This window comes from Scyliorhinus canicula, chromosome 5 (genome assembly GCF_902713615.1).
Source record: "Scyliorhinus canicula chromosome 5, sScyCan1.1, whole genome shotgun sequence".
Taxonomy (NCBI): domain Eukaryota; kingdom Metazoa; phylum Chordata; class Chondrichthyes; order Carcharhiniformes; family Scyliorhinidae; genus Scyliorhinus; species Scyliorhinus canicula.
Window position 1 is genome coordinate 165,373,467 of NC_052150.1, and position 27,888 is coordinate 165,401,354.

At 45.9% G+C, this 27,888-nt stretch overlaps 1 protein-coding gene across 2 annotated transcripts in view; it reads right to left on the bottom strand.

Moving 5' to 3' along the window:
* The window catches only part of abcb4 (ATP-binding cassette, sub-family B (MDR/TAP), member 4), a 170,776-nt gene extending 146,733 nt beyond the window's left edge, over window positions 1-24,043 (bottom strand). Inside the window, exons 1-4 of one of the 2 annotated variants that reach the window (XM_038797976.1) lie at window positions 23,860-24,043; window positions 21,505-21,603; window positions 20,672-20,729; window positions 10,651-10,801 (exon numbers count right to left, since the gene is read on the bottom strand). In XM_038797976.1, the coding sequence (XP_038653904.1) occupies window positions 10,651-10,801; window positions 20,672-20,729; window positions 21,505-21,590 (295 nt within the window). In that variant the 5' untranslated portion in view covers window positions 21,591-21,603; window positions 23,860-24,043. The remainder of the gene's footprint in view (window positions 1-10,650; window positions 10,802-20,671; window positions 20,730-21,504; window positions 21,604-23,859) is intronic. The other variant, XM_038797977.1, reaches the window with a different exon arrangement.
* Window positions 24,044-27,888: the final 3,845 nt, after the last annotated feature.

Below are 27,888 nucleotides of genomic sequence, written 5' to 3' on the forward strand. Positions count from 1 at the left end.
TTAGTGGATGCCCTGGAGTTATCACTTTTCTTCCTTAAATTTCTATGCAAGCCTCTACTAAAATACGCATTGGAAATGGGAGCGCAGTCTGAGGAGCATCATTCAGGCAGATTAGCTATATTATGAGGAAGCTCCCAAATTTGAGTTGAGGGCAGAACCAAATGAGTGTACTGCACAGGAGGGGTCTGAGCTCGAGAGATATTTTTGAGGGCATTTACAATTGTCCTGGCATTGCATGTCACATTATCAGCTCTATGTAGTCTAGAAATTTGGCTGCACAGTTTTTCACATGCTAAATGATTTGTTGCACATCCAATCTAGTGAAACATAAATGCATGTCATTGCAAACAGGAAATGTATCGCCCACCAAATTAGAAAAACCCAAAGAACCTGGCCCATCTCAAACAGGAGTCCATATACAAAAATTCTCCATCATCTGCCAACGCAATGGAAATGAGCCCAGGATCAATATCAGTCTTTGAAGATTTTTTTCAGCTAATCAAAAGCTATAATCGATCAATCTGAGTGCCACTGTTGAGAAGCAATTTTCCTCTGCTCCAATACTGAAACTGGAAATTCCTCAGGGGTTGTCCCATCTGTCCACCGTAACTATTATGTGAAATAATCGAAACCCTGGTTAGATACATTAATGGTGTTTCTACTGATGCTCACAAAAGTTAAATCACCCTCACCAGGAGAATGGCAACAACATTTCCAATGCAAGATTTTGTTTTCCGCACGATATGGGGTGGCACAGTTAGCACTGATGTCTCACAGCTCCATGGTCCCAGGTTCAATTCCAGCCTCTGGTGACTGTCTATATGGAGTTTGCACTTTCTCCCGTGTCCGCTTGGTTTGGTCCAGTTTTCTCCCACTGTCCAAAGATGTACAGGTTAGGTGGATTGGCCATGCTAAATTGCCCTTAGTGTCCAAAAGGTTAGGTGGTGTTACTGGGATAGGGTGGAGGTGTGGGCTAAGTAGAGTGCTCTTTCTGGTGCAAAATAAATGGGCCAAATGGCCTCCTTCTGCACTATAAATTCTATGATTCTATGATTTTGCCAACTCTACGTGCATTATTTAAAAACATCAGAGATGATACTGGAAGACACAGCAAAACAAAGCCCTCAGACAAGTGAAGCAAGCCCTGCAGTCATCCTCTGCCTTTTAGTCCATTTCGACTCTTCCAAAGAAATCATTCTCACTTGTGACATGTCTCCTTATGGAATATCACATAAAATGGAGGACGGGTTCGAAAGACCCATTGGCTTTTCTTCATGGGCCCTAACTGATGCCAAAAAGGCATACTCACAGATCGAGAAACAAGGATTGGCCATCATTCACTGAATAAAGATATTCCACCAATATTTTTATGGCCGGCATTTCACCATAATTATTGATCATAAATCCCTGCTAGGTTTATTTAGAGAAGGGAAAGCCATCTCTCCCATAGTGTCTGTGAGGGGACAGCATTGGGCGTACTATTACTGGGTGTGATGGGCGTTTGTGAATAGACTTTCCAGCACAGACTGGTGACACAAATATCAAGTGAAAATACCTTGAGCAGTCTCCCACTACCGGAAAGTACACCACACATGCCATTGCCACAAGAAATCATCCTTACCTTGAACTTCTTTGACGCGCATCTGTGTCATCACACCAGATCAAATACTGGACTCAGAATATTACCGAGAGTTAAGGATATGGTTCTCCATGGTGGATGTGGTTTATTTAGACTTTCAGAAGACTTTTGGCAAGGTCTCACATAGCCGATTAATTGGTAAAGATAAAACTCATGGGATTACAGGTAGTGTCTTGAGATGGATAGAAAGCTGGTTAGCAAATAGGAAGCAAAAAGTTGGAATAAATGGGTCTTTTTCTGATTAGCTGGCAGTGACTAATGGGGTAAAGCGGTTTGTGCGAGGACCCCTACTGTTCACATTATATATTAATGATTTGGACGGGGAGAACTAAATGTATTGGGCTGGATTCTCCGATCCCCAACGCCGAAATCACGATCGTCGACGGGACGGAGATTCCCCGATGACAACGAAATTGAGGACAGCGCCTTTTTCATGATGCTCCACGCCAAGAAAAGCAGCATACTCTCAGAGTACACCACACATCATATCCACGGCCTCGGGCCTGAGACGCACCCTGCAATGCTCCATCCCCGACCGGCCGTGTTCCCGACCGCGTGGGACACGTGTGGTCTCACCCTTAAGGAACTCAACGGCGGCGGCTGTGGACTCAGTCCAGCACCGCCACAGTCAGGGGAGGGCTGATCTGCGGGCAGGGGGGGCATTATTCAAGACGGGGGGCACTGTGAGGACGCAGTCTGGGGCGCGCGAGCGGCCGAAGGGAGGTACTATTTTTGCAGGCCAGATCCGAGGGCTGTGTCCGCCATGAAGCACGGCGCGACAGCTGCAGGCCGCCACCGTGCGCATTCGCGGCCACGGACCCAGCAATCCTCTGGGCCATATTGGCAGCTAGAGCTGGGAGCTCTACGCTGCCTGGCTGCTTGCCCCACCCTGGAGCAGGGAATCGGTGGCCATTTTGCGCCAGTTTTCCTGGCGTAAAACAACACCGTTTTCACGCCGGCGTGGGGACTTAGTCTCCCAAACAGAGAATCCAGCTCATTATCTCCAAATTTGCAGATGATACAAAGTTGGCTGGGAGGGTGAGCTGTGAGGAGGATGCAGAGATGCTTCAGTGGGATTTGCTAGGCTGAGTGAGTGGACATATGCAAGGCAGTTGCAGTAAAATATGGATAAATGTGAGGTTATCCGCTTTGGTAGCAAAAAATAGGAAGGCAGATTATTATTGGGTGTAAATTGAGAGAAGTGAATACTCAGTAAGTCATTAATGTCCTCCTGCATCAGTTGTTGAAGGTAAGTGTGCAGGTACAGAAAGCAGTAAGGGCAAATGGTATGTTGGCCTTCATAGCGAAAGGATTTGAGTATAGAAATAGAGATACAGAGATGTTTTATTGCAATTGTATAGGGTATTGGTGAGGCCACACCTGGAGTTTTGGTGTCCTTATCTGAGGAACAATGTTCTTAATATGGAGGGTTGCAGCGAAGGTTTACCAGGCTGATTCCTGGGATGGTGGGACTGTCTTATGAGGAGAGACTAAGGCCGTCCATATTATATTCATTGGAGTTTAGAAGAGTGAGAGGGGATCTCATAGAAACTTACAAAATTCTAACAGGAGTAGACAGGGTAGAATCAGAAAGAATGTTCCCAATGGTGGTGGAGTCCAGAACTAGGGGTCATAATTCAAGCATCAGGGATAAACCTTTTAGGACTGAGGTGAGGATAAATTTCTTCACCCAGAGAGTGGTGAATCTGTGGGATTCGCGACCACAGAAGGTAGTTGAGGCCAAAACATTGTGTAATTTCAAGAAGGAATCAGATACAGCTCTTGAGGCTAATGGGGTCAAGGGATATGGGGGGGAAGGTGGGATCAGGGTATTGAACTTGATGATCAGCCATGATGATAATGAATGGTGGATCACGCTCGAAGGGCTGAATGATCTCCTCCTGCTCCTATTTCCTATGTTAGTATATGCTAAAGATTTTTGGGACGGGTTAAAGTTGGGTCCCAGGTGTTGCGGTGGCCAGGACAAACCTGGTGAATATGAAGTTGAAGTTCAAGGTAAGAGACTAAAAACGCATCTAGGTCACTTGAGAATAAGGGAGAACCGCTGGGGCAGTCCACTCCAAGTATGCCCGCCAGTGATGTTTTTGTGGTTGAAAGTGGTATGGAAACAAGTCAACATGAGGAAGGCTCGAGTAGTGTTGCTGTGGGAACTGGAGAAAAGATCTGCACTGATGCACGTTTACAAGATGGAAGTGAAACCAAATGTTGTTGAGGCACCTCCTGTTCGGCTGCGTCATTCCAAAAAGGAGAGGAAATACCCTGACAGACTGTCTTTATAATGGACAATGCTGAATAATTCCTTTACGGTGTTGTAATGTAAATAGTTCAACTTTTGTTGGTATGTGTTAATAAGGGACTTAAAAGGGGAGGGATGTAGAACTCAGCCCCTTTAGGGGCTAGGGGTTTCAGAAGGTCATGTGATTAATTCGTCCAATCAGGTCGAAGAACATGGATGCTGGGGTTGAGCGTGGGCTCCCTCAGGCTATCTAGAAATTGGAGTCAAAGTCATGAGTAGCATCATATTCTCTGTACTTGTTTCTTCTGTTAGTAAACAGTTCTCTAGTTACTCTGCTTAGTGGCCGTCACTCCTTCCATCATCAAGGGGGTAAATTTTCACCTTCGCCACCTGGGCAATTTTAATAAGTCTATTCGATTCATTGGAATGAACATTAATTGTATCTAGAGATAGACAGGGGATTTAGTGCATTAGATTATTGTTTAGGTGGTGAAAGAAATCTAGTCCTATATTTTCTCATCCTATGGTGTCATGCTTGTGAATCCACATTGTACCTTTCTCATGGATTCAATATCCTAGTCGTATTTGTTCCCGTTTCACATGTATGACAGAGCAGCAATTCAGCACTGTGAACTGGTGCTGACTCCGTGAATTTCTCTCGATTCGCATGATGGAAATATTTTAGGTGAGTGTAACCTCATGTGATGCTGGGAACTTCCTACAGAGAAGGGGAAATGGAATGGTTGCCAAAGTAGCAGGTTTCATATTCTTCCTCTTTCTAACCCTAACGCTTTCTAATTGTAACCAATTCTGACACCCCTGCCATCTCCCAGACTGAAATGAGCTACTTAGCACAGATTGGGGATTGAACCTAGATTTTAATTATTTAACTATTCAATACTGGCTAAGCTCCTGAGCACTGAGGCAGTTCATTGCAGTTTTAGTGTGCATGTTGTGTAATTTTACAAGAACTTGACTCATCACAAATCAAATCACATAATTTCCTGTCACCTTTGCACACAAGCAATTCATAGTCATGACATACATGAGTTATGGTCACATTTAAGTTTAACCATCAGATTCAAACCTTTGCTGACTCTGTAATATATGCAATCTTGTAAAAGTATAGTGAAAAAGGTCATTGTAATGTATATAAGAACATAAGAACATAAGAACATAAGAACATAAGATATATGATAGGTATATGATAGTTATTATAAGGCAGCACAGTGGCGCAGTGGGTTAGCCCTGCAGCCTCAGGGCACCGAGGTCCCAGGTTCGATCCCGGCTCTGGGTCACTGTCCGTGTGGAGTTTGGACATTCTCCCTGTGTTTGGGTGGGTTTCGCCCCCACAACCCCCGAAAAAAATGTGCAGAGTAGGTGGATTGGCCATGCTAAATTCCCCCTTAATTGGAAAAAATCAATTGTGTACTCTAAATTTATAAAACAAAATGTTAGTTATTATCACAAAGGAGGATGCCTGATTTTTGGAGGCCAATCATCTCAAGCCTAGGATATCACTACAAGAATTCTTTAGGGCCGTGCCCTAGGTCCAGTCATCTTAGCTGCTTCATCAATGATCTTCCCGCCATCAAAGGTCATAACTATGGATATTCACTGATGATTGCAGTATTGAATCCCATTTGCAGCTACTCGGATACTGAAGCAACCCATCCCATAATCAGAAAGACCTAAACAGTAGGAAAGAGCAGGAGATGGACTATCTCCATCTGCAAAATTCCCTTTAAAGTCACAGAACATTTTAATTTATAAGTATATCTTCATTTTTCAACATCGTTGGGTCAAATTTCTAGAACTCCCTTCCTATAAGCACAGTGGGTTTATCTATAACTCACAGGCAGCAGCAGTTCAATAAGGTTCACTGACATATAAGGGCAATTAGAAAGGACAATAAATGCTGATCTTGCCAGTAGTACCAATATCATGGGCGGGATTTACCGACTAATTCACAGCGTGTTTTTCGGCAGCGGAGGCGGCCTGCCAGTGGGATTTTCTGATCCTGCCGTTGTCAACGGGATTTCCCATTGACTGCACCCCTCGGCGCCGGGAAACCTGTGCGTTGTCGGTGAGAGCAGAGTATCCCGTCGGTGTGAACAGCTCTAAATTCCGCTCCATATGAACGAACAAATAAAAGGAAAAATTAAATGAATCACTAAATGCTTTACACCTGTTTATGGACCTGAAATCATAGAATCTGCAGTGCAGAAGAAGGCCATTCGGCCCATCGAGTCTGCACTGGCTCATGGAAAGAGCACCCTACTGAACACCTCCACCTCATCCCCGTAACCCCAACTAACCTTTTTTGGACACTAAGGGCAATTTAGCATAGCCAATCCACCTAACCTGCACATCTTTGGACTGTGGGTGGAAACCGGAGCACCCGGAGGAAACCCACACAGACACGGGGAGAACATGTGACTCCACACAGACAGTGACCCAAGCCGGGAATCGAACCTGGGACCCTGGAGCTGTGAAGCAACTGTGCTAACCACTGTGCTACCATGCTGCCCATGAGCTCCATGCATGAAATTTTCACCCTAACTGGATGGTCTAAGACACAAGAATTAGATCTTGTGCCTCATTAATATTATTTGGACAAGCTGTCAGTGTCTATTATGTCTCAATAAGCAACTTGTCAGTTTAAGGAGATCAATGTCAAGCCACTTGTCTTGCTTGTGTTATCCACGGTGTTATCCGTGGCCCAAAGTAAGTCCCAGAAGTGGGGAAATGGACTGCCAATGTAGGTAGGTGGGAATGCAATGGAATTTGGAGAGGCCACTGGAGAATCCTAAGCAGAACAGGCCAAGTTCTGAGCCCAATTTTTGTTCATTTCCAATTTACATAGTGGACCTAAAACAGACACTCTCATTTACAAATTAATGGAGATTGACACCTTTCTCAAGAAGCCAACAGGGCACCTAAATAATGACCTGAACAAAAATCAGATCAATCTTTCAGGCATATTTAGGGTAAGGAAGTTGGCTTCTGAGAATAGCCCTTACTCCACCTGCTTTCTGCCTGTAAAATTAGCATGGTGAGATCCAAATCCTACCCCACAAGTCAGTGATGGTCTTTTTCATTAAAATAACAGATAATGGGCTGATATAATCAACAGATTTTTTAAATTATTAAAGCACAATTTTATTAAATTATTGAAGTTCTATTCTATTCTATACTAAATAATACTAAAGTATTATGATAAAGGGATAGGATAGATAGAAGCAAGTTGGTTCAGGTCTTAGATGGAATAAGAACAGAGACCCATTGCTGCATGCATAAATGAAAACGTTTTAAAGTCGAGGGCAGGAGAAGCTTCATCACACAGAGTTGAGTCTGTGGAATTTACTTCAAGGGTTAGTGATTGAAGCAGAAACTTTGCCAAAATTCTAGGTTACATTGGCGAGGTGGATGAAGTAATAAAGGCTGTGAAGGTATATGTGAACAAAGTGAGTAAATGTGATTGGAACCATTTGTTCATAGGGAGGAAAATGCTAACATTGAGTGGGACGAATGTCTTGTTTCTCTGCTTTAACTTTTGTTGTACTACTAGGGATGGATTTAATCCAAGTGACCAGGGTCTCATTTGCCAACTGATTCTTGCATTGCCTCCATTGGGGAAGGCCAGAGTATTAAGTGCTAATCTGATAGCCATGGGCGAGGCGTGAAATTGTTTTTAAAAAAAGGTTCTTAAAGAGACTGAATATACGGTGGCTTTTCCCACTGACGGCACCAGCACAGTCTTAATCCAATATGGTCTAAAATCAGGGTGGACGTTTATTTCAGAAACATTCAGCAGCTTTTAAATTGCAGCTTGGTCTTAGCAAACTGAGTCCTTCTTCCTCTTTTAGCTTTGTGAAGTGCAATCTGTCATCCTACACTTCAAGGAGATGCACAGGGCAGACTGTGACATTCTGACCGTGTGTATACACAGAGTACTAAACTTAAGATGTAATATTGCTCTAAGAATAATGCAAAACTCCGGGGAGAGAACACCAGAGGTGATCGTCTCCCTCGACATAGAAAAGGCCTTCGACAGAGTCAAATGGATATACCTCATAGAGGTACTAGAACGGTTCGGGCTTGGAACAGGATTCACCTCCCAGGTAAAACTCCTATACAACGCTCCCATGGCGAGTGTATGGACAAACAACACCAACTCCCGATACTTCCAACTGCACAGGGGCACCAGACAAGGATGCCCACTGTCCCCGCTGCTGTTCGCCCTAGCGATCGAGCCACTAGCAATTGCTCTCAGAGTGGCAAAAAGCTGGAGGGGGATCTGAAGGGGCAGCATAGAGCACAGAGTCTCACTCTATGCAGATGACCTGCTCCTCTACATCTCGGACCCACAAAGCAGCATGGACAGAATCATCGCGCTCCTGAAAGAGTTTGGCGTCTTCTCGGGCTACAAACTCAACATGAGCAAAAGCGAGATCTTCCCGGTACACCCACAAGTAGGTGGGGCAGTATTAACTGGACTGCCGTTTAAACCATCCCAACTCAAATTCCGCTACCTGGGGATCCAAATAGCCCACGAATGGAAAGGGATCCACAAATGGAACCTCCCCAGTCTGACAGAGGAAGTAAAAAAGGACCTGCAAAGATGGAACACACTCCCACTCTCCCTCGTGGGGAGAGTCCAGATGATCAAAATGAACGTGCCGCCCAGGTACCTCTTCCTATTCAGATATATCCCGTTCTACATCCCCAACGCCTTTTTCAAAGCATTAGACAAACCAATCATGGCGTTCGTATGGGGGTAGGAAGAATGATGGGATCACAGAGAAGGTCTTACAAAAAAACAAAATTAAGGGGAGGGCTAGCCCTCCCAAACCTTCAATTCTACCACTGGGCGGCGACGGCCGAGCGAGTAAGGAGATGGATCAAGGAGCCAGAAGCCGAGCGGGTGCGCGCAGAAGAGGCCTCCTGTAAGGGGACCTCTCTCCGGGCCCTCGCCATGGCGACATTCCCATCCCCACCCAAAAAACACTCCAGCAGCCCGGTGGTGACAGCCACCCTCCAGTCCTGGAGCCAGCTACCTTAGCAATTTGGCCTGACCTAAATGTCGGATAAAGCTTCCATCTGTAACAACCATAGGTTCACACCAGCACTGACTGACGCCACCTTCAAAAGCTGGAGACAGGACAAGGGGACACTGACAGTCAGTGACCTATACACCGACGGCAGGGTCGCGACACTGGACGAACTGACGGACAAATTCCAGCTGGCCAGGGGGAATGAGCTAAGGTACCTTCAGCTCAGAAACTTCCTATGAAAGGAGACAAGGACTTACCCACAACCGCCACGACAGACATTACTGGAAGAGTTACTGGACACAAGCATATTAGAGAGAGGAAACTTTAGTGACATTTACGACCAACTGGTAGAAGGGGCCGACACCGTACTGGACGCAACAAGAAGGAAATGGGGGGAGGACCTGGGGATCTAGATAGGGTGGGGACTCTGGAGCGAAGCACTGCATAGGGTCAACTCCACCTCCATCTGCGCAAGGCTCAGCCTGACGCAACTAAAAGTGGTACATAGAGCCCACTTAACAAAAACCCGTATGAGTAGGTTCTTCCCAGAATGGAAGATAGATGTAAGCGGTGCCAAGGAAGCCCAGCCAACCGCGCCCACATGTTCTGGTCTTGCCCCAGACTTGTGGAGTACAGGACTGCCTTCTTCGAGGCAATGTCCAAAGTGGTGAGGGGCGAGGGTGGAGCCATGCCCGAAAGTGGCAGTCTTCGGGGTTTCAGACCAGCCAGATCTATTCCTGGGGAGGAGGGCGGACGCCCTTGCCTTTGCCTCCCTGATCGCCCGCCGTAAAATCCTGTTTGGCTGGCGGTCAGCAGCACCACCTAAAGCTGCAGACTGGCTGTCCGACCTCTCAGAATCTCTGCAAATGGAGAAAATCAAATTTGCCATCCGAGGGTCAGACGACGGCTTCCACAGAACGTGGGAACCATTCACCTAACTGTTCCGGGACTTGTTTGTGGCCAACAAACAAGCAGAAGAATAGCCTGGTAGCCAGGAACCAGGGGAAAGCAGCCAAAGCATGAGAGGGGAGATAGACCGGAGGGGGGGGGGGGAACGGATGCTTACTTACATATATATATACATATAGATATATCATATACTGTATACATAACGACAAAATATACTCAGTTCAAAAATCCAATAAAAAAACATTTATAAAAACAAAGAATAATGCAAAACATCTGCAGTGCATTTATTAGCACCCCCAAGAAACAGCCATACATCCTAGCAAATAATGGATCTTCCTCACTCTGATCTAATAACATCCAGAAATATCTGATAGGTTTATGGTGAGAAAGAAGCTAAAAATTAAATGCAAATGACTTTTAGCTTCTCTGCAATGAAAGAAACATTACTGTTGCTATGTCAATGTATCTTCCGGTGTACTTTTATATATAAAACAAGAAGTTGCACTGAAAACTTTCAACTAAATTATTAATTGCACAGAATAATGAAATGTCTCGATAAATAAAGTTTTGCCAGGAATGCACAAGGGTTAGGTTATACTGGACTAAGTTTCAAGTAACAGCGTTGAATCTCTCTAATCAACAACAAAGCATTGTTAGGACACCTTTATCATTCTCTATGGAAAAACTTCAGTCAGTCATTTCCATGCACAGAGCCCAGAAACAGGTTATTGCATATTTACATAAAGGAACAAGAAAAATAATAAGATTAATTGAAGTTGTGCATTTACCTGATATGTTTTTTAACATTTCATCCTGAACAAAGCTGTCGATCATCTCTCCAAACACTATGATCATGAGAGGAAAGCCAGTTCCATGAATTAAAGCTGCAAGGCTGCCAAACAACATCAGCACTTTGTCTAGGCAGTCTGAATAACGAAACTAAATAAAAATAACACAATAATAGAAAAATCTTACTGTCATTTCTTAACCTAAAATTAAAAACAGCGCATATACATTATTGTTTTTATTGTCAGATAGATAAGAAGGCTAGAGCAGCCTGCTTCTCAAAATGTACCTGTCACAGCTGGGATGACTTCCAATAAAGAAATGATTATTAATCACACCATCATTTATTTACTAAGAGTGCCTTTGCAAAAAACATTTACCAAATTCTAAACTTTGCCTGTTATTAGTATATTAAATTTGGGGGCTAATTGGTGGAGGGAAAATTTTAAGTGGTAGATATTCTTAAACAATAAAGATGGATGCTATTATGGAAATGCACAGCAGGGCAATCCTTATCTGTAGCAGGAAGTTAACATTTAACAGAACAACAGAGAAGTCCTGTTCTTCTTTCATCAAAAACATGCACCAGGAACTTAGGCAATACCTGCAAAGCATTATTTGTTGCTCAGCCCTCGTTGGCCTGAGGAGCATTAAGCATCAACTGCACGTTGTGCAATTGGAGTCGCATGTGGTCCACAGAGAGTAGGAGTAGCAGGTTCCCTGCCCGAAGGGTGTCAGTAAACCTGTTGATCTTTTAAAACAATCCAGCAGCTTTCTTCGTTATTTTCTTGGCGCAAGACCACAATTTACCAGATTTGTCCAATCAATTTCACAACTTACCATGATCCGAATTATTTATTATATTTTGCTCAGCCAGTGTATCTAATACATGCATCTAGAAATGTATCACCATGTCCAATATCTTACTCCAAGTTCTTAATTCACGTTATTCATTAATTGCACCCATTTCCAGAGTTTTCCTCAAGAGACAATGCAGACAATTCACACTTTCTGTATGGCACACCTTACTTAGATAAGCCCAGGAAATTTACGTGCAGATTGACATAACCGAGGTTTAAGAACGTAAGAAAGCAGGAGTAGACAATATGGCACCTCAAGCCTATTCCATTATTCAATACAATTATGCCTAACCTTCAGCTTCAAATCCACTTTCCTGCCCCCTCTCCATATCGCTTACCTCCCTGGGAGACCAAACATCTGTCTATCTCAACCTTAAATATATTCAGCGATGGAGCATCCAAAACTCTCTGGGTAGAGAATTCCAAAAGACGTATAATCCTTTAAGTGAAGTAATTTCTCCTCATCTCAGTCCTAAATAATCAGCCCCCTGTCCAGAAACTGAGCCTCAATGTTCTAGATTTTCAGCCAGAGGGACCAAACTGTCAGTGTTTACCCTAACAAGCCCCTTCAGAATATTGGCCGGGATTTACCGACCCCCGCCAGGTTGGAGAATCTTTGGGGGCAGGCGTGAATCCCGCCCCGACTCTGGCTGCCATATTCTCCGGCGCCGTTTTTCGGGCGGCGGTGGGATTCAGCCACGGCGGTCGGGGGTCGTTGACTGCGCCCCCCCCCCCCCCCCCGGTTATTCTCCGGACCCCGATGAGCCCAGCGGCCGTCCATTATTGGCCAGTCCCGCTGGCGTGAATTACTCACCTCACGCATGGCGGGACCTGGCAGTTGAGTATGCGGGGGCAGTCCTCGGGAGGGTGACCCACCCAGTGGCCTGGCCTGCGATCGGGGCCCACCAATCTGCGGGCGGGCTTGTTTCGTAGTTGGACTTCTTCCTTCTGTGCTGGGCCGCTGTAGGGCTCCGCCATATTGCCCAGGGGCCGGCACGGAGAAGAGAACCCCCGCCGCACATGCGCAAAAATACACCGGCCGGTCTGCACATGCGCGGAACTATGCCGGCCGTTCCGCACATACGCGAGATCATGTCAGCCGTTCCGCGCATGCGTGAACTCGCACCGGCCCTTCGGCGCCAGCTAGAGCGGCGCCATCCCCCTCCAGCATCCAGAATTCCACACTTTCAGGGGCTGTTGATGCTGGAGTGGTTGGCGCCGATTTTCCCGCCGGCGTGGGGACTTAGTTCCCTGAAGGGAGAATCCCGGTCATTATGTTTCAATCTGATCATCTCACATCCTTCTGTACTCCAGAGAAAATAAATACATATGATTCAGCCCCTCATCATAGGACAGCCCTCTTATCCCAGGGATTAGTTGAGTAAACCATCATTATACCAGTTCCAATGCTTCGGGGTCTCTCAGTTGTGTATAGGTGTATCGGTGTATCATCAGAGAAATTTACAGGTTAATGTTCCTGATAGTTAGCAGCTACGATGAAAACAAAACCAATGTATTATTTTCCGAGGTCCAATACCCCCCCAAAGGTCTCACCCTCACATGTCCTCCCCACCAGATGTCAGAACCCCCAACCAGCCCAATGTCTGATTCCTCCACTCCCCTGATGTCCAAGCCCCCACACCACCCGATGTCGGACCACCCAACCCACCCCTCAATGGCTGACACCTCCACCCACAGTCTCTGATTAGGCACGTTACAACTTTCTGGACTCAACATTGAGTTCAACATTAGACAGTGAACTTTCCTCTCCATCTTGAGTCCCCCATTTTGCTTTCTGTTATCCGGTGCCTTGGCTTTTACCAACACTACTCACCTCTCCCACCATGGCCACTGTCCCTTGTTCATGGCCACTGAGCACTAATCCTTGTTCTCCTAGTGACACATTTGCTGACCCCTCAATCCTCCTGAAAGAAGTCAATGAACAGCTTCCACCTCCGAGCGAACCCATCAACCGACCCTCTCAGGACATACTTGGCCTTCACCAACCTCTGGAATTCCTGCAGATCACTCACCCACACCCCTGTTTTGGCAGTTCCGAGTCTCTCCATCCAAGTAAGATCCATCCCCGGGCTATCCAAGAGATGTCCACGACATCATTGTCGATCTCTCCTTAGCTCCAACTTATCGCTGACTTTACATTCTGCTGCTCCCCCACTCCAAGCATATAATTCATCTCATTTCTATCCCTTTTCAGTTCTGCAGAAGAGTCATTTGGACTCAAAGGGTTAACTGTGTTTCTCTCTCCTCAGATGCTGCCAGATGTGCTGAGTTTATCCACCACATTCTGCTTTTATTGCACCAAAACTCTATGTGGTTTCTGCTAATCTGACTTGCCAACCTCTTGTCCAGATATAAATCCCTCGCCCCCACCAGCTCCACCTCCCTCCACTTCCTATACATGCCATCTGTTTCCCCCGGCTTAAACCCATGGTTCTCACACAGTGGTGTTAGCATCGACATCCCCTCCATCCCTTTTTTAAAATAAATTTAGCGTACCCAACTAATTTTTTTCCAATTAAGGGGCAATTAGAGTGTTCAATCCGCGTATCTTGCACATCTTTGGGTTGTGGGGGCGAAACCCACGCAAACACGGGGAGAATGTGAAAACTCCACACAGACAGTGACCCAGAGCCGAGATCGAACCTGGGACCTCGGCGCCGTGAGGCAGCAGGGCTAACGCACTGCGCCACCGTGCTGCCTGCCCCTCCATCCTAGAGTATCTCCTCAACTGGTTCCAAATCCTGATCGTGGACTGTACCATTGGGCTCTCTGCGAACCTCCTCGGTGTCAGTGGAAGCGTCGCTGTCACCATGGCATTCAGACTGGATCCCCCTACAGGACTCCTCCTCCATCCTAACCCACTCTAACCCCTCTCCTTCCCACCACCGCCTCACCTTCTCTGTATTTGTCGGCCAATTGTAGTGCAACAGATTTGGTGACACAAACCTCCCTTTTTGCCTCTGCCTCTGTAGCAGAACCCTCTTCACCCTAGGTACCTTCCCCTCCCATATAAACTCTGAAATTGCTGCATCCAGTTTCCGGAAAAAGATCGGAGGGTCTGGAATACAAACAGGAATCTTGGCAGAACGTTTATTTTTCACATCTCGACCCGCCCCGCCAGTGTCAGGTGTAATGTATCCCATCTCCTAAAGCCCCCCCATACCTCCTCCACCAGGTTCCATTTGTGCATCATCGCCCACTCCCCTGTCACCTGAACCCCCAAATACCTAAACCTGACCCTGGCAACCCCAAATGGCAATACTTCAAGATTGGCTCCCTGACCCGCCGCATTCATCGGAAACACCTCATTCTTTCTGACATTCAGCTAAAGACCCCAAGGAAGCCCCGAACCTCTCTAGCATGTCCATAATTCTCCCCCTACTCTCCAATGGTTCCGATACAAACAGCAGCAGGTCGCCTGCGTACAGTGACATTTGATGTTCCCTACTCCCCCTTAAAATCCCCTGCCACTCTATTGACCCCCTAAGGATCATTGCCAATGGCTCTATTGCCAAGGCGAACAGCACCGGCGACAGCGGACACCCTGCTTCGTTCCCCTGAAGTTCCGTAAACTCATCTCATTTGTCCGTACACTCGCCACCGGGCCACGTGCAACAGGCGCACCCATGCCACAAGCCTCAGCCCAAATTCAAACCTTCCCAAAACCTCAAACAGGTACCGCCACTCCACCCGGTCAAAAGCCTTCTCCGCATCCATAGAGTCCGCTACCTCGTCCCTTTGATGGGCTCCAGCCCATACCTGGTCATCCAGCCACACCTCATGGCTACAAGTAATAAAGTCCCACTCAATATCATGGACAAATTCTGCAACTCCAGGTAGCATTCTTTCACAAAAGGCTATAATAGATGGCAACGTGACTCACTGGCAGGACCACCTGACAAATATCACTATGACAAGCAGTTACCCACAATATGGATTAGAGTTGTAGATCTGCTATTGTTAGTACAGCAAGCAACTTGACCATTTCTACTTGAGCTACCATTGATGTATAACTAATATCAAATGGTAGAAAATGATGCCAAACCCTATGTCCTCAACATTTGAGCATAACTCGAATTGAGGCTACAATCAAGAAAATCATGATCAAGACATGCTGTTCAAGTGTCTGATTAGAGAATTCCCAAAACAATCCTCAACAGTGTGCTGTAGTCCAAATATTGCAAATGATATTGGCAGATTAAATGCTTTGGAGGCAAATTGAAGCCTACCTTGATATCCTTCGATATTAATCCCAACATCTGGATAAATAAAGCTTCTAACAAACCACAATAACAACATGTTTGCCTGGTCAGATTGAATGTATTTGAGGCTGTGGGATTACAAGATTTGACTGCCATATACCTGACCTGTAAGGCAACTTCATCTATCCAAATCATCGGTCTTTCACTATGGTATGTGGGACCAGAAACGTATGTGTAATATCAGACTTTCATTCCATCAGTGCATCCTCCATAACCAAAACATTTCCAGCCATTCAATGGGTCCCTCATTCACTGTTTTGTTGAAATCTTATTGCTTGCTTTTTATGAGAATGTTGGAATATTCTCCTGCATGTTTTTATTGAAGTGAAGTTGTTCTACGGCTTTTGACTAAATTGTGATAGGTGGAAAACACCAAATAAATGAGTGAAAGCTAATTGAGCTTCTGAAACTGGAAGGAACGTAAAAAAATGAGAACAACGGTTTGAGCGCAATGGAAGTAAAATCACCAAAGGTACTTTGTAATAAATTACTACCCACAAAATATGGAATAAAAACCACTTGCAACACACATTGGGCGGAATTCTCCGCAAGGCCCGACGCCATCGTGAAACCCGGAGAGGTTCACGACGGCGTCGGAAGCCTCTCCCGGCCCCCTATTCTCCCCTCCCCGGGGGGATAGGAGGGCTGTACCGGGAAACTCGGCCGCCAGGCCTTGTCCCTGGCTTCAAGGCCCAGCACGCCAAGAATGACGCCGCGGCGGCGCCTAATTACGTCAGCCGCGCATGCGCGGGTTGGGCAGCTCAAACCCGCATATGCGCGGTTGCCGTCTTTCCCCTCAGCCGCCCCGCAAGACGTGGCGGCTTGATCTTGTGGGGCGGCGGAGGGTAAAGAGTGTGTCCCCTTGAGATGCCGGCCCGACGATCGGTGGGCACCGATCGGGGGCCCGTCCCCTCCCGAGCACGGTCGTGGTGCTCGATCCCCGATCCGCCCCCCCACAGGCCCCACACTTACCTGGTGCGCCATGTTCACGACGGCAGCGACCAGGTGTGGTTGCCGCCATCATGGACAGGTCGGGAACGGCAGGCCGCTCGGCCCATCCGGGCCGGAGAATCGCGGGCCGCCGTGAAAAACGGTGGCTCGTGTTTCTCCGAGCGGCGTGTCGCAAAACCAGACACGCCATTTTGGGGGGGCTGGGAGAATAGCGGGAGGTGCGGGAGCGGACCTCCCGCTATTATCCCACACATCGTGGGTGCGGAGAATCGCGCCCATAGCATTTGAATTTGGATTGAAGGAAAATAGTACACATTATATAGCTTGCCATCTGATCCAGCATGCAGGTAAACTCCTTCCATCTCAGCAGGGAAGTGTATGGAGAAGGAAATATCAAAGCAGAGACCAGGGCAGGGCCCTATTTTGCTCCATTCTTCATCCTGTATTTGCTGGAAGTGATGCTGTCAAACTGCACACTCTGTACATTACAGTCAACATTGTCATGAAAGGGACAGATGTGGCTAAACAGCTTTGGTGGGCAGCCAGTTTTCTTCACCCTCAACTCATTACCGCTGTAATCATTTCATTGATGTTCATCTATTGCCACAAGAAACTGCAGCACAAACCTGTTCAGCTCTCTGGACTGAGCACAGATTTCAAAAGCGTCATTTTCCAGCTGCCTGTCCAATGCTGGTTTCTGACCCTCAGACATAATTTATGTTTTAGTGCTTCCTTTATATTTTGTAATAGTCTTTATTGTCTTCCCACAATAGCTGATAATCATTTTTCCAACAATTTAGCTGTGCATTGTTTTGCTGCATATTTTGCCTCTGCTCATTTTTCTCATTTTATTTACAGTCTACAATTTCCTTGTGGTGCTACAGTCAACCTTCCTCCTGATAGAATGCTTCGGGGCTCTTAATAATTTAGTGCTGCTGTTTTACAAAACAGAAATAAAGTCCCAGGGGGAGGATATTCAAAAACAATAAGAAGTAAGGCATCATACTAACGGTACTAACAAACAAAAATAAAGATCATTCCATGCTACAGAAAAATGTAACATGTGAAAATTATGTAAAAGTCCAATTCATATGCCAAAATAAGCAACAACAACAGAAAGGTCTGAATTGCATGAAACAAGTGAAGAAAACATAAGCTTTCAAAAGGCAACAATGATTTGTTATGCGGCAATGAATAATAAAACTCATTTAGCAAAGTTCGTAACTGGATCTTTCAAAAGCACAGACAAAAATGTACCACATCTTGATCAGAGAACTCATCTACACTGATGATGTCCTGCCAGTCATTTGCACTGAATCTTAGCTACCAAGAATGTTATCACTCCCATGCCTATAACATAGGGAAATGATTGCATCATTTGTGGTCCAGCGAGTGCTACCATAGTGATCCGTGGCTACGGTAGCTTGACAACGGGAACCAGTGGCTAAAACAACAAATCATAACAACAACCAATCACCACATGAAATGCAGTACTTAAAACAGAACCTGCCTCTCATGGATTTGTCTCTTCAGCCATCAGCGGAAGTGCAGCCTATGAAACTATCCCATCACAAAATGATTTGCTACGCATCCACCATCTCATGTAGATAGAGGTTGCCAATGGCAGTTTCTTTTATTAATAGAGAAACAACAATGGAATGATTACAGTCAGAATGGGGTGAGGGTAGAAATGACAAGTCTTTCTAGAATGAGAGGTCACGGATATAGGTTGAGATCCAAAAAGATGAGGTGTTGGGTGTCTTGAAGAATATTAAGGTAGATAGGTCCCAGGGCCGGATGGGATCTACCCCAGAATACTGAAGGAGGCAAGACAGGAAATTGCTGAGGCCTTGATAGAAATCTTTGGATCCTTAATGTCTTCAGGTGATGTCCCGGAAGACTGGAGAACAGCCAATGTTGTTCCTTTATTTAAGAAGGGTAGCAAGGATAATCCAGGGAATGACAGGCCGTTGAGCTTTACATCAGTGGTAGGGAAATTACTGGAGAGAATTCTTCGAGACAGGATCTACTCCCATTTGGAAGCAAGTGGACATATTAGCGAGAGGCAGCACGGTTTTGTGAAGGGGAGGTCGTGTCTCACTAACTTGATAGAGTTTTTCGAGGAGGTCACAAAGATGATTGATGCAGGTAGGGCAGTGGATGTTGTCTATATGGACTTCAGTAAGACCTTTGACAAGGTCCCTCATGGTAGACTGGTACAAAAGGTGAAGTCACACGGGATCAGAGGTGAGCTGGCAAGGTGGATACAGAACTGGCTAGGTTATAGAAGGCAGAGAGTAGCAATGGAAGGATGCTTTTCTGATTGCAGGGCTGTTACTAGTGCTGTTCCGCAGGGTTCAATGCTGGGACCTTTGCTGTTCATAGTATATATAAATGATTTCAAGGAAAATGTAACTGGTCTGATTAGTAAATTTGCGGACGACACAAAGGTTGGTGGAATTGTGGATAGCGATGAGGACTGTCAGAGGACACAGCAGGATTTAGAGCGTTTGGAGACTTGGGCAGAGAAATGGCAGATGGAGTTTATTCCGGACAAATGTGAGGTAAAGCATTTTGGAAGGTCTAATGCAGGTAGGGAATATACAGTGAATGGTAGAACCCTGAAGACTATTGACAGTCAGAGAGATCTAGGTGTACAGGTCCATAGGTCACTGAAAGGGGCAACATAGGTGGAGAAGGTAGTCGAGAAGGCATACAGCATGCTTGCCTTCATTGGTCGAGGCACTGAGTATAAAAATTGGCAAGTCATGTTGCAGCTGTATAGAACCTTAGTCAGGCCCACTTGGAGTATAGTGTTCAATTCTGATCTCCACACTACCAGAAGGATGTGGAGGCTTTGAAGAGGGTGCAGAAGAGATTTAACAGGATGTTGCCTGGTATGGAGGGCATTAGCTATGAGGAGCGGTTGAATAAACTTGGTTTGTTCTCACTGGAACGACGGAGGTTGAGGGGCAACCTGATAAAGGTCTTCAAAATTATGAGGGGCACAGACAGGGTGGATAGTCAAGACATTTTCCCAGGGTAGAGGGGTCAATTACTATGGGGCATAGGTTTAAGGTGCGAGGGGCAATGTTTAGAGGAGATTTACGAGGCAGGTTTTTTTTTTACACGGAGGGTAGTGGGTGCCTGGAGCTCGCTGCTGGAGGAGGTAGTGGAAGCAGGGACGATCGTGACATTTAAGGGGCATCTTGACAAACACATGAATAGGATGGGAATAGAGAGATACGGACCCCGGAAATGTAGATTTTAGTTTAGACGGGCAGCATGGTCGGCACAGGCTTGGAGGGCTGAAGAGCCTGTTCCTGTGCTGTACTTTTCCTTGTTCTTTGAGAGGTGGTAGATTTAGAAATGAGATGAGGAAGAACTATTTTTCGCAGAGGGTGATATATTTGTGGAACTCGCTGCCCTGTAGTGTGGTAGAATCTGAGTCATATAATGGTGTCAAGATGTATTTCTGATTTTAAGAAACATGTTAAAGGGATATGGGCAACAGGTGGGGAGGTGGATTTGAGAACAGGAAAAGATCAGCAACAATCAGGTCCGAGGGGCTGTATTACCTACTTCTACTTCTAATTCCTATGTTCCTATGTTCCTATGTCTCCTGACAAAACAGAAATGATCATTAAATAGATGTGGGGCTTTCCAAATCTGAAAGGGACTTCACCTAATTACACAATGGTGTGAAGTGACATGACATATTTTTATCCAAAAGAGCTAAAGGTCACACAAGTGGTAACATGGTCATGTAAATGCTGTTGTAACTACACAAATATAATCTTGTATACCCTTCATGAAGAATGTATTTGAGCTCTTTTAGTAATATCCACCCGAACAGGATTTATAAATACTTTGTGTTTAAAAAAAATCAACTGTAAGTTATTCTATACATATCATAAAAAGAAACTTACCAAAGACAGTAGGCTGACCATTTCAGGCTTTTTTTCCTTCTCTTTCTTCTTTGATTTACTGTAAATATTTAAGGTATAGTAGTTAGATTTTGTGTGAAACTTATTTTATTTCTCCAAATATTATTGTATAAATAAGCGTTATATAATTTACTAAAATCTGATGCAACCACACAATTTTGGAAATTATTATTAAAGGAAAGCCAAGATAATACAAATTCTTAAGCATTTTTGTATTTCAAAATTATAATTTGGCAAATTCCACACAGGTAGTCACCCGAGGCCGGAATTGAACACGGATCCCTGGTGCTATGAGGCAGCAGTGCTAACCACTGTGCCACCATGCCGGCCATCCTAATATAAGTAAATGTAATCTAATTAGCTAATCAAAAGCTACTGGCAATTTATAATGCTGGCTTCTGATTTCAAGAGAGCTAATTTTACAAAAATCCATTTGAAAAAAGTTAAGTGGGACATATGGCTCAGAAGATCATTTTAGACAGAATAAATTTAAGGATCATGATTGTGTAGATGGCTTGTTTAACCAGATGGTCTTTTCCTGCCTTTCATTTCTGTATGTGTATTATTTTGCAATTATATTGTCAAACTAAACTGTAAACTCGCACTCCTGACCAATGTATATTTTTATGGGAAAAGATGTTTCAATAAAATTGAATGAATCAGTAAATTGGTTAATTAAATCCTTTTTCATGTAATCAAAATAGTAAATAAAATGCAATATTTCATAACCAGATGTGAATTTTACAACAGTACATATAAATTGGTTGAATTACTTTCAATTATTTCTCCACAATCTTTCTTGTTCGATTTCTTACCTCTTTTTCTCATCTTTTTCATCAGTGGAAACATGTTGACTTTTGTCATCCTCATCTGTGGTTCCTTTTGTATATTGGTTTGGCATCTCTTCACCTGTTCTAGAAATGTAACTGTCTCATGATTGAAGAAGTTTTGAGTTTCAAACAACTTGAAATATATTAGTACACAATTAAAGAGTTAACAGGTATAATGAAATAGGGACTGCAAAACAATATGGAAGATCTATTTGTTCCTTAACAAATCTAGCCCACACCTCATAGGGCCCACTCTACCCCCCTAAGAGATTCTTTTCATAGAATTTACAGTGCAGGAGGCCATTTAACATATGCCGTACAAATTCCAGCCGATGCACATACTCATCCAGTATCAATAGGAATTATTTAACAACTGAATTTAAACTGCAAACCTCCATTATTGAAAGCCAATATCTAAGGCCACTGGCATGGTAAATTCAGACAACAAAATCTGGCCATTCTAATGCAACTTCTGCTTGCGCTACTCAGTAGCCCAAAGATGTTCCTGCTTTGCCTAGTTTTTCCCTCCTGTTTGGGAGAGGCTTCCTCATTTAAAACTATCTCTTTTACTTGCACATCAGTCACAATGTGCGTTAACATGAATGCATAGAACTGATTTCTAGTAGAAATGTGGAGTAGTAACTATCCCCATCTACTTCAAGAGAATTTGCCTGTACTTTGTTTTCTCGAATTTGTTCCTATAAGACCATAAGACTGCCCAGCAAATTATATGGCCTGGTAGGGGGAGGTGGGGAGTGGCATCGCAGTCATGATGTGCATAAATTACACCATGAGATTAAGTACGGGACAGGCTTGATGACCCAGTTGGTCATATTCGCTGTAAATCATTTTCATTTCTCTTCCCTCCCCAAATTATCTCCCTAACTTCTACATTGTCATGGATCCTAAAACCCGGAGATATACACAAAATAAGGATTAGCCCATAAAGGTGGACTCATCCGGCTCCCATTAGCTGCACTTCTTAAAGTTAAAAACATCAATGTTGCATTTGCATCGGGCAAGATTGCTCACAGCTGGTGTGTATTCTCAACATTTACTCATAAATCCACAAATATCACTTATCATTTGGTTATTTTACTGGACCTTTCAAGTGAGATCAATTGCCTTAAGATATTTTACTCAACTAAAGTATATGTGCAAGTTGTTGCTAACTGAATTCGCAACATTTTGTTTATCTTTTAATTCATTTTGAGATTTGAATATCACTGGCAAGCCAGGCATTTATTGTCCTTGAGAAGTTGGTGATGAACCACCATTCCTGAACTGCTGCAGTCTATGTGGGGTAGGTATTAGCACAGTGTAGTTGGGGGGAGTTCCAGGATTTTTACCGGCATCAGTGAAGGAACAACAATGTAGTTTCAAGTCATGATGCTGTGTGGCTTAAAGTGGTGTTCCGCTTTATCTGCTGCCTTATTCCTCTAGTCTAGATGGTAGCGATATGGGTTCTGAAGGTGCTCATGAAGGAGCCTTTGCGAAGTGCTGCAGTGCATCTTATTGATGGTACACACCGCTGGCACAATGCGCCATAATGGCGGAGGGAATGAATACCAAGATGCTGATTTAGCAGGTTGGATTGTAACCAGTTTTTAAGTGTTGGAGTTGCAGATAGCCTGGCAGTATTTACAGTCAATTTTACATTCATCATACTCTATTGAGATTAGCAGAATTTAAGTCCAATTTGATGCAGGCAGAACAGATGGGGAATGGGCATTAATAATAATCTTTATTAGCATCACAACTAGATTAGTATATTAACACTGCAATGAAGTTGCTGTAAAAATCCCCTGGTCGCCACAATCTGGCACCTGTTCGGGAGAATTCAGAATGTCCAATTGACCTAACAAGCACGTCTTTCGGGACTTGTGGAAGGAAACCGGAGCATCCGGAGGAAACCCACGCAGGCACGGGGAGAATCTGCAATACTCCGCACAGTGATCCAAGCCGGGAATCATACCTGGGTCCCTGGCACTGTGAAGCAACAGTGCTACCCACTGTGCTACCGTGCTGCCCATTATTTCAGGTGTACAGCCCCGACGATATTTGCAAAATATATCTGACACCTACCAATTGTGCCACACCAGGTCGTTGTGCCTAAAAATATTTCAATCTACCAAGTGACCAATATCAGATCCAGTCTGGACTCCACTAGACTTAACCATGTAACAGTTTCACCAAAATTCAAAAGCTGCACACTACTCCAAAACATTCTAATTAAGTACGGTGTTCTAAAGGCAGTCATTTCTGTAACATTTGTCAACGATATCGGGAAAATCGTACTCCTTAGCTAATTATTACCGTTCGGAAATGTGAAACTTTTACCTTTTTCGCCCCAAGAGAATGGGCGAATCTAGCGGGATAAGGGAAGATCCAGAGTGCCGGCTCTCTGAACTGTTCTCGGTTGATGGTGAAAATAACAATGGGCGCGTTCCTCGAGGACAATGAACTTTGAATGTTTTTGATTGTGGTGCAATGTCTGACAATAAAGGAAGATTGGCCGCTCATCCATGAAACAAATCCAGTTGCGGAAGATGTGTGTTGCTGATTGATGGGCTCTGCACGAATCAACTCACTGCACCATTCTGGGAGGCTGAGTTCAAAGCTTCATCGGTAAATCTGATTGGCTCTTGTGTTGTTAGTGTGTGGGATCAGCAGAGTTGGTTTATTCTAAAATGCATTCCTCAAATTTACTATTAATAGATAAATGTGAGCTCCTATATGCAGAACTGAATATGGAGCTGTCAGGAAGCATATCTTCACATAAAGAGTAGTAGGGAGCTGGAAATCTCTACTCAAACTGTGGAGATTGGGAGTCAATTGAATATTTCAAAGCGAAATTGCCAGGTCATTTTATTTATTTGTTTATTGTTGATCAAGAGGGTCATTCGGGAGTCTGGTAACAGCGGGAAGAAGCTTCTTTGAATTTGTCAGTGCGTGTTCTCAGACTTTTGTATCTCCTGCCCGATGTGCTACCCACTTTCCCAAGGCAGGGGGAGGTGTAGACAGAGTCAATAGATGGGAGGCGGGTTTGCCTGATGGACTGTGCTGTGTTCACGACTCTGTAGTTTCTTACGGTGTTGGGCCAAGCAGTTGCCATACCAGGCTGTGATGCAGAATGTTATCCTGCACTCCAGATCACACGACTATGTGGTGCATCCTGCCCCATGTGCCCAAAGGTCTGCAGGTCAAAGGTTGGCCTGCTCAGTCACATGAAGAGCCATGCCAGAACCCTGAGCAGATGTTATCTAAAATTGAGGGACAGCAACGACAATGATAGAATGATACAGCACAGAAAAGGCCATTCCACCTACAGTGCCTAAAACAGCTCCTGGCAGAATAATCATTCCTTTTTCTCCAGGCACCTCCTCACGTCGCTCAGGGTTTTTCACAGTAACTTCATTGAAGCCTACTTGTGACAATAAGCGATTATTATTATTATTATGAGAGTCTCCGGATCCTCTGGAGCTCAGTCTATGGACAGCCCCAGAGCACTATGGGCACTGTCAAGAGAGGAGGGAGGACTGGAGATGAACACAGGGCCTTCCACCAAGTTACGACAGAGTCCAATGACAGCACAGGTAGCAACATGGGCCTCATTATATTCAGTCTCAGACTCAGTCACAAGCCTCCGCACCAGCATCAACAGCCAGGGCCAAAGCGGGTACCCCTTGTCCCTCAAGAACCAACCCATTAACCTTGGAGGTCCTCAAAGGCTCTGAAGATCTCCGAGTTTCCCAGGATGTAGCTGTCATGCATACTCCCCAGGTAGTGGCACGCACATACATGGTACTGAGGCAGTGGTCACACACAATCTGAACATTCAGGGAGTGGAATTTCTTCCGTTGATGAAGGCACTCGATGATATCCCAGAGCGCACATGGCAACATGAATGTCAACTATTGCCCCCTGGATTTGGGGCATCCTGGCAACAGCAGGGAATCCTGCTGCTCGGGCATCTTGGCAGGCTTGTCCCAGGTTGAAAAGTGATGTAGTTGGATGCCTGGGCATACACGACATCCATGACCTTCCAGATGCACCTGTGGCTGCAGCTTAAGAAATGCCGCACAGGTCCCCACTCAAGCACCGGAATGAGCTGGTTGCATAAATGTTCAGGCTGAGGCACTCTCAATTACGACACGAAAGTTAGGTCAGTAATCAAAGGCTTTAATAAGCAGTGAACAATGGCAGCCTCCATGAGAAGTGTGCTCGCAAAATGGAGTCTCATCTTAAGTACTGTTTCCCAGGGGGCGTAGCCAGAGGCAGAGTCCCCCAGGGTTCCAAGCCTCTTAAAGGGGCAATGTATTCCGATCATCACAAGCCTCTTAAAGGGGCAAGGTATTCCGATCATCACATTCACCCCCTGTTTAAAAAAAACATAGTCCGTCGGGGATGAAGTGTTTTTAAATTATAAGTTCAGTCTTTGTGGTGGTCTGATAGTCCGTGCTGACTTTCGCCGCTCCGGTGGTGGCGCCGTGGATGCGGTCGGTTCCGATGGTGGTCTATCCGGGAGCACGGTTGACTGAAGCTTTGTCCGCCTTGGAGAGGGGGGGTATCAGGAGTGATTAGGGTGGTCGGTGTCGGCTGGGGGGCAGGGGGCGCTATGGAGGGGGTGCTGTCGAAGTCGGCGTTCAGTGTAGGGCCGGGAGCGTCGGTAGAAGGGGGGGGGGGGGTCGGTGGGAGGATCGGTGGAGTCGGTGGGAGAGCCAGCAGGTGCCAGGTCTCGCAGGGAGACAGTATCCTGCCTGCCATCGGGGTGCTCGACGTAGGCATAACGAGGGTTTGTGTGCAGCAGGTGGACCCTCTCGACTATTGCATCCGTTTTATGGCTCCTCACATGCCTCCGGAGTAGGACTGGACCTGGAGTCGTCAGCCAGGGTGGAAGCGAGACTCCAGAGGTGGACTTCCTGGGGAAGACAAACAAACGATTGTGAGGGGTCTCGTTCGTGGCCGTACAGAGGAGCGACCTAATGGAGTGCAGGGCATCGGGTAGGACCTCCTGCCAGCGGGCAATTGGGAGACTCCTTGACCGTAGGGCTAGGAGGACAGCCTTCCAAACTGTCGCGTTCTCCCTCTCCACTTGCCCGTTTCCCCGCGGGTTATAGCTCGTCGTCCTGCTCGAGGCGATGCCCTTGCTGAGCAGGTACCGACGCAGCTCATCGCTCATGAACGATGTACCCCGGTCGCTGTGGATGTAAGCGGGGAAACCAAACAGAGCGAAGATGCTGCGCAGTGCCTTGATCACGAAGGCCGAGGTAGTATCGGGGCAGGGGACAGCAAAAGGGAAGCGGGAGAATTCATCGATGACGGTGAGGAAATAGATGTTGCGGTTGTTGGACGGGAGAGGCCCTTTGAAGTCCACGCTTAGTCGCTCAAAGGGCCCAGAGGCTTTTATCAGGCGGGCCTTGTCTGGTCGATAGAACTGCGGTTTGCATTCTGCACAGATCTGGCATGCCTTAGTCATGGTCTTGACCTCCCCTGTGGAGTAGGGCAGGTTGCGGGACTTGATGAAGTGGGCAAGCCGGGTGACCCCCGGGTGGCAGTGGTCATCGTGGATGGCTCTCAGGCGGTCCAATTGCGCGTTGGCGCACGTGCCGCGAGACAGGGCATCTGGGGACTCGTTGAGCTTCCCCGGGCGATATTTAATATCGTACGTATAGGTGGAGAGCTCTATTCTCCACCTCAGAATCTTGTCGTTCTTTATTTTGCCCCGTTGTGCGTTATCGAACATAAAGGCGACCGACCATTGGTCGGTGATGAGGGTGAACCTCCTACCAGCTAGGTAGTGCCTCCAGTGTCGCACGGCCTCCACTATGGCTTGTGCCTCCTTCTCGACTGTAGAGTGTCGAATTTCCGAGGCGTTGAGGGTTCGGGAGAAGAACGCTACTGGTCTTCCCGCTTGGTTGAGGGTAGCAGCCAGGGCGACGTCTGATGCATCGCTTTCTATTTGAAAGGGGATGGCTTCGTCCACCGCGTGCATGGCGGCCTTGATGATGCCGGCCTTGATACGGTTGAAAGCCGACTGGGCCTCATCCGTCAGAGGAAAAACCGTGGTCTTAATGAGTGGCCGGGCTTTGTCCCCATATCTGGGGACCCACTGGGCGTAATAGGAGAAAAGCCCCAAGCACCATTTGAGTGCCTTGAGGCTACGGGGGAGGGGGAGTTCCTTAAGGGGACGCATGCGGTCGGGGTCCGGGCCTAGGACCCCGTTCTCCACGACGTAGCCGAGGATGGCGAGCCGGGTTGTGTGGAACACGCATTTCTCTTTGTTGTAGGTGAGGTTGAGGGCCCGGGCAGTCTGGAGGAACTTCCTCAGGTTTGCGTCGTGGTCCTGCTGGTCATGGCCGCAGATGG